The sequence below is a fragment of the Tripterygium wilfordii genome, chromosome 19 (assembly GCF_013401445.1).
Source record: "Tripterygium wilfordii isolate XIE 37 chromosome 19, ASM1340144v1, whole genome shotgun sequence".
Lineage (NCBI taxonomy): Eukaryota > Viridiplantae > Streptophyta > Magnoliopsida > Celastrales > Celastraceae > Tripterygium > Tripterygium wilfordii.
In genome coordinates this window covers 2,132,724-2,151,172 of record NC_052250.1, presented here as the reverse complement: position 1 = coordinate 2,151,172, position 18,449 = coordinate 2,132,724, and the positions used below count along the sequence as shown (strand labels likewise).

General features: G+C 35.4%; 2 protein-coding genes and 1 long non-coding RNA gene across 5 annotated transcripts; 1 reads left to right on the top strand and 2 right to left on the bottom strand.

Moving 5' to 3' along the window:
- Positions 1-1,858: 1,858 nt before the first annotated feature.
- LOC119985439 (protein FAR-RED IMPAIRED RESPONSE 1-like) lies at positions 1,859-4,133 on the bottom strand. Its single transcript, XM_038829744.1, has 4 exons — positions 2,835-4,133; positions 2,540-2,754; positions 1,982-2,423; positions 1,859-1,879 (listed from the first exon to the last, which is right to left on the bottom strand). The coding sequence occupies exons 1-4, from the start codon at positions 4,131-4,133 to the stop codon at positions 1,859-1,861; spliced, it is 1,977 nt and encodes a 658-aa protein (XP_038685672.1).
- A 2,423-nt stretch (positions 4,134-6,556) lies between these two features.
- On the top strand, positions 6,557-8,991 carry LOC119985438 (serine carboxypeptidase-like 51). Its single transcript, XM_038829743.1, has 13 exons — positions 6,557-6,695; positions 6,787-6,881; positions 6,969-7,076; positions 7,160-7,400; positions 7,479-7,522; positions 7,604-7,671; positions 7,773-7,878; positions 7,989-8,101; positions 8,208-8,277; positions 8,388-8,438; positions 8,523-8,575; positions 8,675-8,810; positions 8,920-8,991. Exons 1-13 carry the CDS (start codon positions 6,557-6,559, stop codon positions 8,989-8,991), a joined length of 1,296 nt encoding a protein of 431 aa, XP_038685671.1.
- Positions 8,992-9,937: 946 nt separating this feature from the next.
- On the bottom strand, positions 9,938-12,065 carry LOC119985320. Of its 3 annotated transcripts, XR_005465084.1 has the most exons (4): positions 11,459-12,065; positions 11,072-11,181; positions 10,413-10,515; positions 9,938-10,281 (listed from the first exon to the last, which is right to left on the bottom strand). It is a non-coding gene; the product is annotated as an uncharacterized LOC119985320 (long non-coding RNA). The 3 variants fall into 3 exon arrangements; XR_005465083.1 differs by having other exon boundaries at positions 9,938-10,515; positions 11,459-12,057; XR_005465085.1 differs by lacking the exons at positions 9,938-10,281; positions 10,413-10,515 and adding an exon at positions 10,859-10,871 and having other exon boundaries at positions 11,459-12,057.
- Between the last annotated feature and the right edge of the window lie 6,384 nt (positions 12,066-18,449).

The following is an 18,449-nucleotide window of genomic DNA, read 5'->3' as shown; positions in this document are numbered from 1 at the left end:
ATGTAAGTTCTTGTCCTATGTAATTCCATTATTTATAATTCTTATACAATGTAACCCCATTATTTAAATTTCCCCCTGCAGGTTATCGATGGATTTGCTGAGGTCCTCACAAGGGAGCAACAACTAAATAGAGACACATCTAAAACCCATCCTGTATTGGCCATGGCAGTGACAAGTTCTTCTCTAGTTAGTAATGTAAATTTTAATTCATGCATTGGATACGTACATTGAAAAGATGAAAGTAACTAACCCCGATCCTTCTATACAGGCTTACCTCAGATTAAATAGATCTGACCTGGTAAGGGTACTTTTAACAGATAAACTTCGTCAGGAAGTAAATAATCATAGGCACATACTCTTCCCACTTCATGCCAAAGGATCGCATGAAATACCAAACCATTAGACATTGTTGGTCTTGGATGTTAACGAGGGAAGTTGGAGACATTACAATTCCTTGCTTCCAAGACGAAAAAATGCAAAAGATCCTTACTCTGAAGATGCAAGAGAAATGGTGATATTAATTAGTTGTGCTAAATATAGTTTAAATTAAGTATGTTAGTATGAAAGTAACAACGTTTACTCTGTTCAATAGATTGGTTATTACGAGACAGTATTCCCCCGCGACCCTACAATGCCATCCACAACATTTACAACAATCTTGGACACACCACAACAACCATCAGGATCGTAAGTATCAGTGAATTTATTTCATTATGATTCCCATGAGTTCATTTTTGCTTATCTGATGCTTGAGGTTTCTGGTTTAAATGTGCATAGCTATTGTTCATATATAGCTTTGTTTTGCTGCTGCTCACATTATTTTTAAACTGATATAACTCAATTGTTTGCATCCATACTTGGAATTCAATGTGCATGGGAAATCTGTTTATAGGTAATCTGTTTATATGTTGTTTTTCAGAGTGGATTGTGGGATCATCGTCATGCATATAATGGAATGCTTGTTTACAAAGAAGCCGATAGCAAAGGAGATGACAGATGAAAGCCTTCTTCGGTTTAGATCTCATATTATGCATGTCCTACTCAATGACAATGGACATGTGTGGGATGAAACAAATTACCAACTCATTGCTGTCAATCAAGACAATACTGTTGGATAGTCAATTGTCTAACCATGGTGCACTGATATAGTTATGAACATAGTGCATATGTGCCTATTTTGTATACACATGGTCTCTATGACCAATGTGCATATTTTGAAACTAGTAACATTGTATCTTAACTCTGGATAACAATGTATCTTAGTTGTGGATAGCTTTTTGTTCACATACATTGCATTTTCAAACTTTATATAATGAATTCCTGTCCAAACTTGGTGTCCAAACCCTATGTGAATATTTTATAATGTCATACATTGAATTGCACTGATATAGTTCTGAACATAGTGCATCTGTGCCTATTTTTTTGTATACACATGGTCTCTACGACCAATGTGCATTGTATTGGAACTAGTAACATTGTAGCTCAACTCTGGATAACAATGTATCTTATATGTGGATAGCTTTTTGTTCACATACATTGCATTTTGAAACTTTATATAATGAATTCCTGTCCAAACTTGGTGTCCAAACCCTATCTGAATATTTTATAATGTCATACATTGAATTGCTACATTTCCCTGTAAAGTGTAAACAAATGAATGTGAAATATGTAAATTGCGAATTGGTAAAATCTTCATTCCAATTAAGTCATAACCATAGTACAGATTCTCATATGAAATTTGTTTAAACACACTACATCCTTGAATTAATAAGTACATGCAATATATCAAACAAAATACATTTCTACGAACAAACAATGAAAGTTGAGCATTATCATCTTCTCATTACAATTGACTTCATCATCCCATGTTACTTGAGTCCTGCCAAAAAAAACAATGACAATGTATTAGTAAAATATTACTACAAAATATGCTATAACTGAAGAAGCTATGTCGACATTAATGGTGTTAACAAATTAGTACCAAATTCCCATTTGTGCATTGTATTGGTGTCCCTGGTTGCAATCTCTTCTTCTTGAATATCTTTTTCTTCCTTAAAGATGGTGGACGTCCTTTCCCTCTCTTTGGAATCGGATCATTAGAGCTACTACCTGGTGTAAACCCAACCACATGGCTTACATTCATCTTCTTCGTGGCATCTTCAACCCAATGAGTTACATAATTATAGTTGTCAACATTATCTGCAGCCAAATCCGCCAATTTAGTGAATAGACTACACATCTCATCATATCGTTGTTGATCGTCTGTGATTTTCATGCCTTCATAATGGACTTTAACCCGAGTATGATATCTCCTGATATCTTTACGCCATCGTCGAAAAATGTAATGAGGTGGAATTTTTTCTTCACCATTACGAATTAACACAGTCAACGCATGCCTACACAATATGCCTCTGAACTCAAACCTGCAACAAGTACAAAAAACAGTGGATGTGCTGTTATCATAACAAACCAAGTAGGCAATTTTTTTCTTCCTTTATCTCCATAAAAAACATCTTCTTCCACTTCAAATTGTGCGAACATTTCATTCCTCATCACAGATTTTATCATGCAATAAAGTAAACCAGTCAACTCCTTCTGGAACTCCTTAAACTTAGACTCAGTATACAAGTCTAGCATCTGTTTCTCCATTAAATATGATGTGGCACAATTTAGATGCTTGTGGTATGAATTGAAATCTGCTACACTTTCCTTCTCAGCTTTGTTCCTCAATGCATTGTTATACTGCTCCACAAACTGTTTCAAGGTTGTCTTTGAGCTTACATAACCATCAAAAAACGCGTTAATGCTCTCACTCCTCTGTGTGGTAGACATACCAGCCCAAAAGAAATTTTTACATAAATTGGAACCCACATTTCCCTCTCTGCATACATTGTTCCCAACCAAGAGTTACCTTGTAAATTAAAATTTTCAATCATCATATTCCAGCTCCCTTCAAACTTCATTGTGCTCTGTGATTCATATACCGCTTCCCCCAATGCATATGTTGTTTGTTCATACTCATTGTATGATCCCAACTTCTCAGGCACTTTCTTCAAAATGTGCCACAAACACAATCTATGCCTAGTTTCAGGGAAGACTATGGCAATAGCATTCTTCATTACCCTATCTTGGTCAGTTATGATACCGACTGGATGAACATTATGCATGCACGCAAGCCAAGCACTAAATAGCCAAATAAAAGTGTCAGTATCTTCATTGGAAATCAGCCCGCACCCAAGCAATATTGACTGCCCATGGTGATTGACACCAACAAACGGTGCAAATGGCATATCATACTTATTCGTAAGATATGTCGTGTCGAAGGTGATAACATCCCCAAATTCCCTACATGCTGCCCTACTCCTTGGATCAGCCCAGAAAACATTTTTAAGTCTGCCATTGTCATCCCAATCTATCAATGAAAAAAACCCATCATTATGCGATTGCATCTTCATAAAATAACTTTGAATTGCATTTGCATCTCCTTCACCAAGCCTCAAACGCCTTACTTTTGCAAGCAAATTACGAGTATCCTGTTCCAAAAAATGCAAATTCTCATGTCCTCCAGCCCCTATCACCTGAGCATTGTGACTTTTATTAGGACGAATCCCCGCAATGTCATTAATCTCAAGTTGTCGCTTAACATGTGTGTTAATGTCGCGATTGCAGCTAAAATACCTTGATTGAGTTGGGCTCATTGCATGATTGTGCACATCCAGAAACTTGCTTATCTCCCACTTCCCGTCTTTGGCTATACGCGCACTCATTCTAGCCTTACACTCATTCTTGGCATTTGACCGAGGGTTCACAAAATTCTCTGACTTTGAAATACACTTGTCTGATCTACCACAAGTAAATGTAACATATTTAATCATACCATCCTTATCCTTGTTAACAGTCATGCGCTTCACAGAAAATCCCTTCCTTTGACCATATCTCTTGTAATATCCAAACACCTCATCCAAGTCTTGAAATAACATTCCAACCATCGGTGCCTCTGAATCATCAAGATCAATGGCTCCCAACCCTTCAACGCTTGAATCTGAACTTTCAGAACCATTGTACATCATCTTCTTTGATCCCTCTAAAATTGCTTCCCCACACAGTGTATGCCGATCATTCACTACTTCCATGGATTCACCTAAATCAATGGATTACCCTGCCAATTCATATCAGATCCATTATAATCTTGAAATGCATATATTATAACCCACATATACACTAATGAATCAGTTCCCCCATAAAAAGAATGTGCCCCCCCATATTCCCAATAAATCAATGTATGAGTTATAAACACTGAGTTGATAATGCATAGGTAAGCTTGACATCCATGTCTTGTTACAGTTATACACAATAAAATCAATGTATCAGTTATAAACAATGGACATCAAACTATTCCCAATTAACAAACCCATTAACACTAATGAATCAGTTTCCCCTCAAAACAATGTGCCCCCCCCCCCATATTCCCAATCAATCAATGTCTGATTTATAAACAATGTGCATCCAGATAATCAAACGTACATTGTTCTAAAGAATAATATAACAATGTGTTGATAATGTGTAGTAAAACGCATTTAAACAATGTACACTAGAGGATTCGAGATTAACCGAACTCTAACACTAATGAATCAGTTTCTGCTAAAAAACAATGTGGTGCCGACTATAGAGGATATACATCAACCATACCTTGTTAGTCGGATGTATCTGCCCACTCTACAATGACAAACTGGAAGATACTCCACAACAACGACAAAATCAAAGATACACAGCTCTGTAACAAAGTATGCACCGGTTTGATTTACTTCACATCGTCGAAATCCATTCTTGACCTAGCCTTGTAAAGTAGGAGAGAGAAGCGGAAATTTTTTTTATTTGGGCGGGGAACAACTCATAGAAGAATCAATCTCTTACCTTATTTTGTCTTGTTCCAGGTTGGCATGCTGAATAAGCACGCCAGCTAAGCTGCCAACTCGATCTGGGATGATTTGGGACTGTATCGCCTGGGACAAATAACGTTTTCGTTATATAAATGTGAATGGTGTGAACCAGCGGTTAAACCGAGAAGAAAAATAAAAAATTGATAGATTTGTTAGTGGGAATTCCAATCCTAGTCTGATAACTTTTACTTTAAATACAAGGCAGATGTTATGTGTCAGAAAGCATTTCCACCTGTATTTTCCTTGTTGACACTATTACGGCAAAAATTATTCCTATAGCTGTTAGTAATATATATCTTTGGAGTTCTGTTTTATGTTAGGTATTTCAAAGCATATATATATATATATATATATATATATATTTACTAACAACTATAGGAATAATTTTTGCCGTAATAGTGTCAACAAGGAAAATACAGCTGGAAACGCTTTCTGACACATAACATCTTTATTTTTATATATATATATATATGTATATACACACACACACACACATATATATATATATATATATATATATATATATATATATATATATATATATATGAATTCTCACATAAGGGTATAAAGTAAGGGTGTAAAATAAGGGTGTATGTTTTATACAATTGATTTGAAATATATGGGACCCAAAGTAGTGAACCCTACTTATCACCTCACTCATCCATACCATTAAAAAGTAACACTTATTTTACACCCTTATTTTAGACCCTTATATGATAATTCATATATATATATATATGCACCCAAGCAACTCCTCATGTGTATGAATGAGATGGAGAAAAATTCACTGGTATACATCTTCTTTGTATTTTCATTCACTTTACAATATTCATATACGATTGTTGTAACAAGAACTATAACAGGAGGTCAAGGGTTAGAAAGTTGGGGTTGTGTTGAAGTTCAAACGAGTATGCTAATATTTTACTTTTGATAAGTTATTTAATCTCTTTTTGAATATAAATTGCCTTATTTTTTATTACTCTGTTTCGATATACAGAGGTCCATTTATTTTGGTGGCATTATAAGAGTCATTACTTAACAGCCATGTCATCACAATTTTAACGGAAAATTACCTGAAGGGTAAACGAGACCCGTTATTGGAAGTTCAGGGATTGGTATGGCCCCAAAAAAAACTGTGGGGCTCAAGTGACCTTTTCTTTGTAAGTTTAAGGGCTTCCCTGATACTTATCCCAATATAAAAAAAAAAAAAAACAACTTTAACAATGTTTAATCTACAACGAATAATTTGTGAGCACAGTAATATTAATGTGTATATTTTATGATAATTGATCATGACTTATATTATCATATATAATGGTAAGAGTTGAGAGTGCTGGATTAGCATCTACATAAGACATGCAAGTAGGCGGCAAAATTTAAGCTACATTGGAATTTATGATTTAATTAAATTATATGATGCTTAGAAAAAAGGTTCGCTTAGGGAGAATGGACCGACGTCAAAAGATACCTAAACGGCTTCTTGTCCTCTTCTGGTTGGAATGGCACAAATTAGGAGGCTCAATTGTTTTTTAAATTTGGCATTGGGTATTGCAAAGTTATACATACACATATACATATATGTATGTACCAACAAATTCCTCTTGAATATGAATGAGATGGAGAAACATTCCCTTATATGCCTTTTCTTTGTATTTTCATTCACTTTACAATGTTCATATAAAACTATTGCAACAAGAAATACAACAGGTGGTGATCAAGGGTTAGAGAGCTGGGGCTATGTTGAAGTTCGAAAGAGTATGTTAATGTTTTACTTTTGATACGTTATTCAATCTCTTTTTATATATAAATTGCCTTTTTTTTTTTATTTCTCTACTTCGATATACAGAGGTCCATTTATTTTGGTGGCATTATAAGAGTCCTTTTAGAGTTGAAAAATCATCCGCACCATGGCCAACAATTTTATGGCTTCAAGGAGGCCCTGTGAGTATTCACTCTTGGAAAAACATACACTATTAAGTTTATAATGAAAGTAACTTGAAATTGAGATTGATATATTACAAAATTTAGGGTGGTTCAGGAGTTGTACTTGGAAATTTCTTAGGAATGGGACCACTAGATGGACAATTAAAGGCTCGTAAATATTCATGGGTTCGAAAAGCAGATCTCTTATTTGTGGTATAAATTTTAGTACTTTTGTTCTTCCTCCATTCAAATATATACAAAACAAATAACTATTTGTTAGTGAATATGGAATTTAGGATAGTCCAGCCGGAACAGGCTTCAGTTATGTCGAGGATGACACCTTATTGGCTACAAGTGATGAAGGAGCAGCAACTGAGTTACTTGTCTTGTTGAAGAATCTCTTCAACAGATTTAAATTCCTCCAAAGAAGTCCTCTTTATATATTCGGAGAGTCATATGGAGGAAAAATTGCAGTTGTTCTTGGATTAGCAGTTGTTAAAGCTATCCATGAGAATGAATTAACGCTTAAACTCGGCGGTAACACATATATGAATTCAATTACCTAGTATCAAGCATAAGCCTAGCATAAATGTTATTGTTTCACTTTAAATGCAGGAGTAGTTTTAGGAGATAGCTGGATTTCTCCTGAAGATTTTGTGGTGGGTAAAAAGTATAAACTATTTAATTATGCAATAATCTTTTTGATACTAATGGATTGAATCTATGAACTAAATATGTAGTTTACATGGGGACCTCTTCTAAAAGACATGTCTCGTATCGATGACAAGGGTTTAAGCACATCAAACCAGTTTAGTAGTTTTGAATTTCTAAACTATCTACTAAACATTATTTGTTCATATAAATTTACCACAGTAATTTAATTTAATGTAGTTCCATTTGTGAGGGCAGTTTGGCGCAAGAAGTAAAGCGTCACCTTGAGAACCATAAATATAAAAAAGCAACTTCAACAATGTTTAATCTACAACAAATAATTCGTGAGCACAGTAATTATGTGGTACGTTTCGTAGCTCACACACGTACATACACACACACACACACATATATATATATATATATATATATATTTATTTATATTCGTTAATTGCAATCACATAAATAATACAGGATTTCTATGACTTATTGGTGGATCGTGGCACTAAGAGGATCAATGTTGATATGCCTAGCTTAATGAAGGACTTCATTAGAAAGAAACTAGAAATTATTCCTGAAAATATAATGTAAGTTCATTTTGTTGTTCAAATATTAATGTGTATATTTTATGCTAATTAACCATGAGTTGTATCATCAGATAAATTACTTACATATTTGTTTTTTCTTGAATAGTTGGGTAAATGAACCCAAAAAAGTTCGTAATGCTTTTATGAAGGAGTACATGAAACCTAGAATTGATGAGGTAAATATCCATATCATATATTTTAGGAGTAATGAATTAATTAATCCAATATTATAATTCACTTATGTTACCTTAAATTTTTACATCGATGATTTTACTGAATTTTTCAGGTTGACCAGTTGTTGGCCAAAGGTGTGAGTGTCACCATATACAATGGACAAGTAAAAATTACTTTCACCTATTATATATTCATTGGTTATAGATTTATGATTAGTAACACATAATTAAAGTTTTTATTGAGATAGCTTGATCTCATATGCTCAACGAAAGGAGCAGAAGCATGGGTCAAAAAACTTAGGTAAGAATTAAATTCCCACCGTTATCTAATGAAAGCAAACTCAAAAAGGTTAGAATATACATTCTTTTGTTATTATTTTATTTAATGGATATGAATCAGGTGGAACGGCTTGGAATATTATTTAAGCATGGATCGTGATCCGTTATATTGTGGAAATGACAAGACAATAACCAAAGGGTTTCGAAGAAAATATGGCAACTTTACTTTCTATTGGATTCTCATGTCAGGTCACAATGTAAATGCTCCATCTTCAACACAATATCATTATTATGGTTTGGGATCATATTTATTGAAAACTCTCTCCTCCGGAACTAAAAATTGAATTACTATTGCATTTGTGACAGATTGCACGGTACCAACCACGTTTTGCTTTGCAGGTGGTGGCGGAAATTACTAGATCCCCCAGTGTTTTCTAGTAACATATGAATGTCAAAGACATAATTGATGTAGATCGTATAACTATTGCATTTATGGAGAAGTTTGATCGTCGTAGTGATTAAAGGGCAGAACGGTAATTAAGGTCATTATCGCCGGTGTCAGATTGAGCTGAAAAATCGCACAGTTGAATGTTCCATTCATCACGATGTCTGCATTAGTATACAATAAATAATATCATCGTATTAGCTAACAAAGAATAAAAGTGCAAAGTTGTAATGTTATAAGTATTTACTAGTGTGTAGCCCGCACGATGCGGCGGGTATGTTGTTGTAGCGATTTGGTGGATTATTTCTTATCATTTGGAATGTACATTTGTTGGAGGCAATTAAAGCTGGCGCTATGGAGTCATTGTAGAAGGAATGAAATGTGAATATGTTGTAGCGGTATTGTGATTAGGGGGTTATATTCGTGAGGACGATGGTCCGAAGAACTGTTCAGGAGAAGTTCGAAAGCGAACTTTCAAACTCCCATAGATCAGCAGAAACAAAGGAAGAGGAATTTTGACTATGTAAAGTATATTTAATCTGAAGAGCATGTGAAACAACAGAACAAACAAAGAATGAACACATGCAAAACAACACAACACCCTGTTGCAAGGCAAATGAGTTGAGAACACTGAACATAGGTTTGTATTTAGTCGACAAAAAATGAGAAAATAGATTCATATTTAATGGACAAAGAATGAGAACATAGGTTTGTATTTTCATATGAGGCAAATGAGTTAAGAACACCTAGCATTACAAATGAACTATAGGAATTATATTTTCTCTAGTTTTTTAAAAAGGCCAAAAGGCAGCAAACAAATTGGTCTGGAGAGAATATAGAGAAATGAGAATCATGTGGAGTGCATTATGTAAATAGTGTCATTAGGAAGTTTGTCCAGTAATTGACGGCTGCAAGTAATGACAGGCAGAAGCATTGATATAAACATATAGTCGTATTATACATGATACTATTTCAGGTTCTTGATATACATAGTCCTTCATATATGTAGTCGCATTATACATGATATTGTTCGATGTTGTTTATATATGTAGTCCATAATCTTCTGGTTGGTTGAAATTCACAGGGGAATGTTTGAGCAAAAGCTGTTAGTCGTAGACGGTCTTCTTTTCAAAATCTATAAGCAGAACTTTGCGAACAACAACATTAATTGAAAATGGTGCACCTGCATTTTTAGTTGTCCTGGTCTGACGTGTTGCAGTCATTTTGTGGATTTGGTTGTTCTGTATTGGCCTCCCTTTGAGATGATATGATGTCTATCTGAGCTGCCATTGAAGTTATTGTGCTTTGGAACATGTCATACTTAAATACTGAAACTCAAACCCATTGAAAAACAAAAAAACAACATATTACCGTAGAACAGGCATGCCTAATAGTATGTAAAGGATGGACATACCTCCACCAAATTGCCTCAACAAAACCAACTTAGGATGGTCATCTAGTTACGCTGTATACAACCAAAAACCACAAGAATATAAAAAGCTCATTGGTTACAGAGCCTGCAAAACAAATCACAAAGTAAGTTCCATTAATTTTAAACAGAAGCTACCGAACACAGTCTACGTCATGGAAGGAAATTTTAATTATAAACAGAAGCTACCAAACACACTGTAAGTCATGGAAGGAAATTTTCATGACAGATACTACTATATTGTCCTATAGCATCAACTTTTATAGCACAAAAAATGGTTACTACTTACATTCTACTGAATTAATTCCTCAAGTTCTCTCTATAGGTTAAACTTTCTTTCTGCTAATGAGGATTTCACGAAGAAAAAAGCACAATAACAAAAAAGCTCATTGGTTACTTACAACCAAAAACCACAAGTAAAAAAAAGCTAATCGGTTACAAAGCCTGCAAAACAAAGCACAAAGTAAATTCTATCAATTATAAATAGAAGCTACCAAACACAGTCTAGTGATGGAAGGAAATTTTAATTATAAACAGCACCTATCAAACACATTCTAAATCATCGAAGGAAATTTTCATCACAGATACTACTATATGTTCTATAGCATCAACTTTAATAGCACAAAAAAATGGTTACCACTTACATTCTTCTGAATTAATTCCTCAAGTGTCTTTTTGGCTTCAAGTTTGTTTTTGCTAATGAGGATTTGACGAAGAATTCCAAGTATCCTCCCAACATTGTTAGGTGCCCATCCTATCAAAACAGAGATAACAAATCAAGCAGAAATAATGAGACACCAAACAACACCATTCAAATCATAAAGGCGTAAATATTGTGTGTATAACCAACAAAACTTGTGTCAAAATCAGATTTTCCAAGTTTAACTGCCACCTTAACTTAACTCCAATTGCAATATACTCCATTGGAATTGAACAAAGCTAAACCGACATAACCACAACAATTACCAAAAAAAATGTCACATAATGAAAGAAAGAAACATGAAAGCAATGGAAATTCCAGAAATTGGTACCTTGCATTGCTCTCACCTAACGACACCAACGCACTGAATTTAGATGACTTCTTCACAGCAAAAACGAAATCGATCACTGAAATTCATGACCAACATAGCAAAGAACTTCAAATTTTTTCATAATAGTGGAGCAAAACAGCTACCGAACACAGTATTGGAGCTCCGTCTAACACTCGTAGCGAAATCTTGGATGAATTGCCACCACTGAAAACAATTGCTTCATGCACGAAGCTGCTCTTTACCAAAAATCATTAACCCAGGCATTCCTTGTCCATTACTCTCAGGTAACAACACCAGCGCACTCAATTTAGATCAAATTCTTCACAGCAAAAACAAAAGGGAGTATTGAAATTGAACAACAACAACATCGCAAAGAAGTTCAAATCTTTTTCATAATCGTGGAGCAAATATGCTACCGAACATAGTATTCGAGCTCCGTCTAACACCCGTAGCACAATCTTCGACGAATCGGCAGCACCGAACACAACCGCTTCACTGATAGAAGCACAAGCCGCACCATAAAGCGACAAATCGAACTCTCCAGCTAACAAAACAAAAACACACTGTTCACCAACAGAAGAAATACACCACACAAACGTCGTCGTTTCGCGTCACCAAACAATACACAAAACGCAACGAAAAAGACGCCCACATTCGCGACTACCGAAAACAGAAACTACTCGCCACCACAGCACAGGCCCACCAGGGGCTTTATATATAAATATAAGTAATAGATGTGTCATGTCTGGACTCTTAGTAGCAAGGAATGAAATGACACGTGAGAAGGAAATACACACGTATATATAATCACTTTGAAAGATGGGTGTTTTTAAAAGTAAAATATTGTATAAAGGAAAAATTAAAGAAAATAAAAAAAAATTGCAAAAAAACCCTCTTCGCTCACGATTTTCTCTCTCTCCCCTCTTTCTCTCTCTAAAACGGGTTAACCTGCAATTTCATGATTCCGACGACGGTGACGGTCAAGGCTGGTATCAAAAGAAGCGTACAGACGAGACGAGTGTAACCCAACTTGAATCACGCTGATCGGAGCTTCGGTGTGGGAGAAATCTGAGATTGAAGTTCTGGCCACTGTGAACTTTCTTTGGTCGATCCGGTCAATTCCGGCGACGGTTTGGCTTGATTCAGGTACCTATGAGTTCATTTCATCGAGCTCTTCAATTTGATATAAGATTTGGCAGGTTTGGGTGGTCGGATCGCCGGCGGTGACGTTGAATGGGTTTCGGCCGAGTTGACTCGGTTCTCCGGTTCAACCCATTTGACCCGGTTTAACCCGATTTTGACCCATTTCACCTGGTTTGACCCGGTATAACCCATTTGACCCAGTTTTGACCCTGCTTGACCCGGTTTTGATCCATTTGACCCGGTTTTGACCCATTTGATCCGGTTTACCTGTTGACCGTTGATTTTGACCATTGACCATAGTTGACCGAACGTATTTTAACTGTATTTTCGTATAATGTGTTTTTCGATGTAGACGGTGATCCCGGTTGAGATTTGAACCAGGTTGACTTTCAGAGTTAGGGGGTTTATTGGGGACGCGTGCGTGGTATTCGGTTTCCGATTTTCAGGTAGGGGTTTTCTATGTATCTTGCGTGTGATTCTAGAGTTCCGGTTTCACGGAATCTTATTATATTATGGTTCTGTCGGTTTTCGGGGGTGGAAATACGACCTGTTTGTATGATTTATACGTATTTTATGTTGATTATCATTGTTGGTACGTCTTTGGGAGTGGGATGATTGGAGGTGGTTGAGGTACACTGTGGGGCCCATATAGGAGCCCAATATATTGGATTATACAATAAACTGGGTACGTACCTGTAGACCGTCTGTGGTGAGGTGCATCACAGGGGACGCTCTCTGGTGTAGGCTATGCTATCGGGATATCCGATCCTCATCCAGTTTCGGTGTGGACCTGGACTGGGAGACACCCTACGGGGATTAGGGTGGGTCCAGGGGTGGATTATGGATTACCGAAGACTGGTGTTTGTGGTTACGGTGCTGTATAGCCTTATCGGCTACCATATTACTTGGTTGAATTGTCAATGCTTGTATATTTATTGTGCTGCATATTATGCGTCATATTCCTTGATTTCTTTTTTTTTTTTGATATCGGTGTTCCCTTTCTATGCCCTACTGAGCTTCTTGGCTCACCCCTCTTCTTGTTTCCCATTCAGGTGAGTTGGGTTTAGGTGATGCTGGTCAGTGGCGGGACGCATGAGCTGGTGTGTAGCCTCGAGCTGTTTCTTTAGCAAGTTTTGAGGATTTTGGGTTTTGTATTTGTATATATGTTACTTATTTACTCAGTCTGTTCTCGGGTAGATAAGTCTTCTTATTTCCGCTGTTGTATAGATACTCCGATGTTTTCGATAGGTGTATATATGTGGTATTCTGGAGAGACTATGCCCATGTTATATTTCAGGAGTTGTTACTATTTTATATATTTTATATATTGATTTAGGTATATTGGATTAAGGGTTGGTTCGGGGGATGGGGTCCTCTGCCGGTCACGTTCTTATGGGTTTAGGTACACTTCGGTATACCTTAGGAGAGAGGGGCGTGACATTTTCTCCTTCCTAAGTAACGCCTTGTGATATTTCTGTGATATCAACACATTTTTCATTTGTATTCTCTAATAGGTAAAATCATTATTTCCAATAAAATTTGAAAGTTTGTGTGCTCACAAAGATTGTTAATCAATAATATGGAAATGTGTGGAATAAGTAAAAATAAACGAACACCATAATTTTTACGAGGAAACCCAAATGGGAGAAAACTCAAGTTTATATAGAAACCAACCTTTGAAACAATCCATTATATATGATAAAGTTTAGAAAGGATAGAACCTGATCTCACTCATTCTAATCTTTTGAATCACAAACCACTATGATCTAGTGTATGTTTCAACACAGTTGGAGTCCACCTTAACCGTAGTTTAAATTGAGATCTACCAAGGATTTGTGTTGAGAAGATCTTGCTTGGAATTCATCAAACTCGAACCAATCTTGGAATCTACCAAGGATCTTCATATTGCCGTCTTCAAATTTGAAATTCACCAGAAAATCTCACATGTGTTTTTGGTGTCTTTATCTCATAATAAAACTCTCTCTTGATCATTATACATTTGATTTATCTCTCAAATACAAGAGAGTATGAAATCGAAACAAAGACACAAAGCTACAATAATCTTAGGATATTCTTCAATTGCTTCAATCATTCACTTCAAATGTATTGTCATGATTTTATAGAAAGCTGTGACTTAGAGATCATTTGATTTTAACAATATTATTAAGTTCATTTCAACAAATTGCTTGTTAAATCTCTTAAATAATGATATTGAATTTTCAATTACCAAGAGATAAATGAACTTATCTAAGATATTCTCACTATCCATTGGAGAGAATTTAACAACTACCAGATAGATGACCATTTATCTAAACAAATAAATATTTCATGATTTTTGCAAATGTCAAATATAAATTTCATTTGTTTTATCCACACATGATTAATTAGACAGCATATAAGTAATAAACATATTCTAATCCATGCGTCTAAATAATCATCTATGTAACATATAAGATCTGTTCAATCAGATCGGATCAGAATGGTATACTTCAAGATTACTTACACAACAAGTTAGATAAAATCTGATTGACCACACAACTCTCATAATCACTACGATTAAAAATTCTACAAACTTCTCTAATTCATACTTCCCCACATGCACATTAGTACTTGTAGAAACCATACCAACCTTTGAATCAACCCAATTCTCCAGCAACTGACTTTGAGGAGTTTTCATAAACACCTTGTGTGCAACAAGTAATCCTAGCAGTGAGCCAAACAAATCTTGAGCAAATTCAACCCTAGATCGTAATCTCGGTTCCGACACCAATTGTTTGTTTATAGTGCAGCAGAACAACACCGCAAGATAGCACCTCAAAGAACAACAGTTCACAAGAAACCCAAATGGGATAAAGTTGTGCGAACCAACCTATTAGGTTGAATTGATCGGATAAACCAATATAAATCTCTGTGTTATTTCTTTATTGCTGTTTTGATTTTGCTTGCATGTGATTTTAATTTATTCTTTGATTATCTAGAATTGATTTGTTGGTTAATTACTATCTAATTCCCCGTTTCCATAAGCGAATTTCATTTGAAGTTTTGTACAAGAATCACCCATTGTACAAGGTTCTTTTTTTTTTTCCCCACGATCAACATGCCATGACTTCCCAAAAAAAAATTGCCCATTCTAGAACTAGTCTCGCCCAAACTCACTTGATGTTAGAGTTTTGAACTAGCATGATCCAACCATATACAGATGGTTGATTTGAACGATGCACAAGATCCCTATTAGTAAAACAGAACGAACATGTTGAGCAGAAAGGATGTGAAACTTACGTACGCTTATAAGGAGGACTGTAGTCTGTAGATGGTTGCGGTGTCGAAGTTTACAGCTGATGCTGATGGAAACAAGCTCAAAGTAAAGCATAGTGATGCCATGAAGAATAGAAAGTAGTTTTGAAATTGGAATACTATAACCTAAGAAGCACTAATACGTTAGTCTTGCTTAGGCATCCGCACTGGGTGTGGTTGGAGTGCGGGTGCGCCACGGGTGCAGCTGAATTCGTACTGGGTGCGGCTCCCATATGCCATACACCCATTTAACACTTAATTAGAAGACTTAAAAGACATAAAGCCCAAGCCCATTGAAAGGAGGGCTTCATCATCTCCACTTCACGATAGAGATAGAGTTAGTGACATACCCTAAACTCTCCTGTCGTCCGAAACTCCTGTCTGGTTGGATACAACTCTCCGGTGCTGCTGACTCCAGCTCTGCATATAGTTATTTTTGTCGAATATATGTATATAAAAATTATATTTATATAGGCCGTATCCCATCGCGTCCGTTTCCTAGTTTTTGAAAGAAATGGCGAATCTCCGTGCTTCGTATCCCGTATTCCCGCACCCATACCGGTGCTTCCTAGACTATAACCTTTTGTTAATGTATGCGAAGGTTGCGGCCATATACATCTACAAACAATTAGAATCTGATAGATTATGGAATCCAAATTACAAAAAATATATCAGTTGTTATTAAAATGTGCAAGTACTACATGCTATATCTATTGCCATCTTCTATATGTTATATCTATTGCCGTCTTCTATATGCATAGAGTTGTTTTGTCATTCTTCCATTTACTCAATAATTGGTGAGTGGTGGTTACTTCATGTTGTCAAAAGGCCAACTCTTGCTTCTTATATGAATTCTTATTGATACAAAAACACATCAAATCTTCTTCAAGAAAAAATTAAAATGAATTCTTTTACAATTTAAAATTTTTAGGGAGGATTGAATATTTGCTATCTCCTGTTTGGAATATCACTCCTAAACGGCATATTGTTCTCTTCTACTTGGAATGGCACAGATTGTTTGAAAATTATTTAAGGAATAAATTATATCTCTATATAGCCGTTACTTTTTTTTTTTGATAAACTCTATATAACTGTTACTAATTTGTAATCTTGGAGTTCTCATTTGTATTTTTGTTTCATTTTGGGTGTTTCAAAGCTATATATATACATGTATCAACAAATTCCATTTGAATATGAATGAGATGGAGAAACATTCCTTTGTATGCCTTTTCCTTGTGTTGTCATTCACCTTACAGTATTCATATACGACTGTCATTCACCTTTTCCTCGTATTGTCATTCACCTTATAGCTAAACGGCCTATTGTTCCCTTCTGGTTGGAATGGCACAAATTATGAGTGGATATAACTCTAGTAAGTAGATTTCACTCTTACATAAAAGAGAAATAGATGATTTCTTTAATGGCCTTTTGACTCACCAAGTAAGTCTTTGCTACTTGTTTGATAGAAGCCGTCATCTCTCGGTCCATAGAGTTCGTTTCCCCATCTAAGTCACAATTTACATATTCTTAAGTAATTTCACCCCGAAAGCTATATACTTATCCCATTTTATATTTTACCATCTAATTTTTTTACTTTCCTGTTACTCTACATCTTTTAGATAATTTATTAAAGCATATATCTACCACTATCATCATTGTATGTTGTGTAATTAGACTATTGCTGGGAATTACTTTACTAAATTTACAAAATTATCTATTCTCTTTTATGTAAGAATGAAATCTACCTGACTAGAGTTATATCCACTCATAAAGGAAATTAAATGTGATTATATTTTCTTAAACCATGTATTTATAAGACACAAGTAATATGCCAAGGAAAAATATAAAATAGTTTCTTCAATCTCATTTTTATCCTCAAACTTATATCTGTCATGTACACTATCAAATTTTTGCTATCTCTTCGTACATGTTCAATTTTAAATGTAGACTAAAATCATATTCAGACAAATCAAATGGTAAGTCCAATCTTGCGAAAGGAGGCTAAGACGGCTAGAATGATTCAAGAGCTAGGGTTCACTCTGATACCATGTTAAATTTAGAGAAAGAGAAAGTGTTTGGTGGAATATTTGATATTTCCTTGAATGATGTACAAACACATAGACCCCAATATATGGTGATACAAGTATGCTATTCTAGGAAAGAAATAATGAACAATATTCCTATGCTATAATCATGGAATTTACAACGATTCATGGCTGTACAGTGAATCACGGCTAACGCTATGAGATTTTGTTCTAATATTTAAGGTAGAGTATGACTGAAGGTGAACACAGTGATATAGCGAAAGTTATGGTTTTTTTTTTATCAAAGTGGAGAATTGTCGAATTTTGAAAAAAGGGGGGTTAAAGACTGAAGAAATCTGGGCATGGTGCATCCATTTGGACAGGCGGAGAAGCCTTCTTGACAGTAGATGCGAACAACAGCAGCAAGCATAAACAGAGATGTAACTGTCCAGACAGCTCAAGGAGTCATCCTGACAGTTGACAGAAAACTTCAATTCGTTGACGTGTTTTTTGTGCTACAAAGATAACCT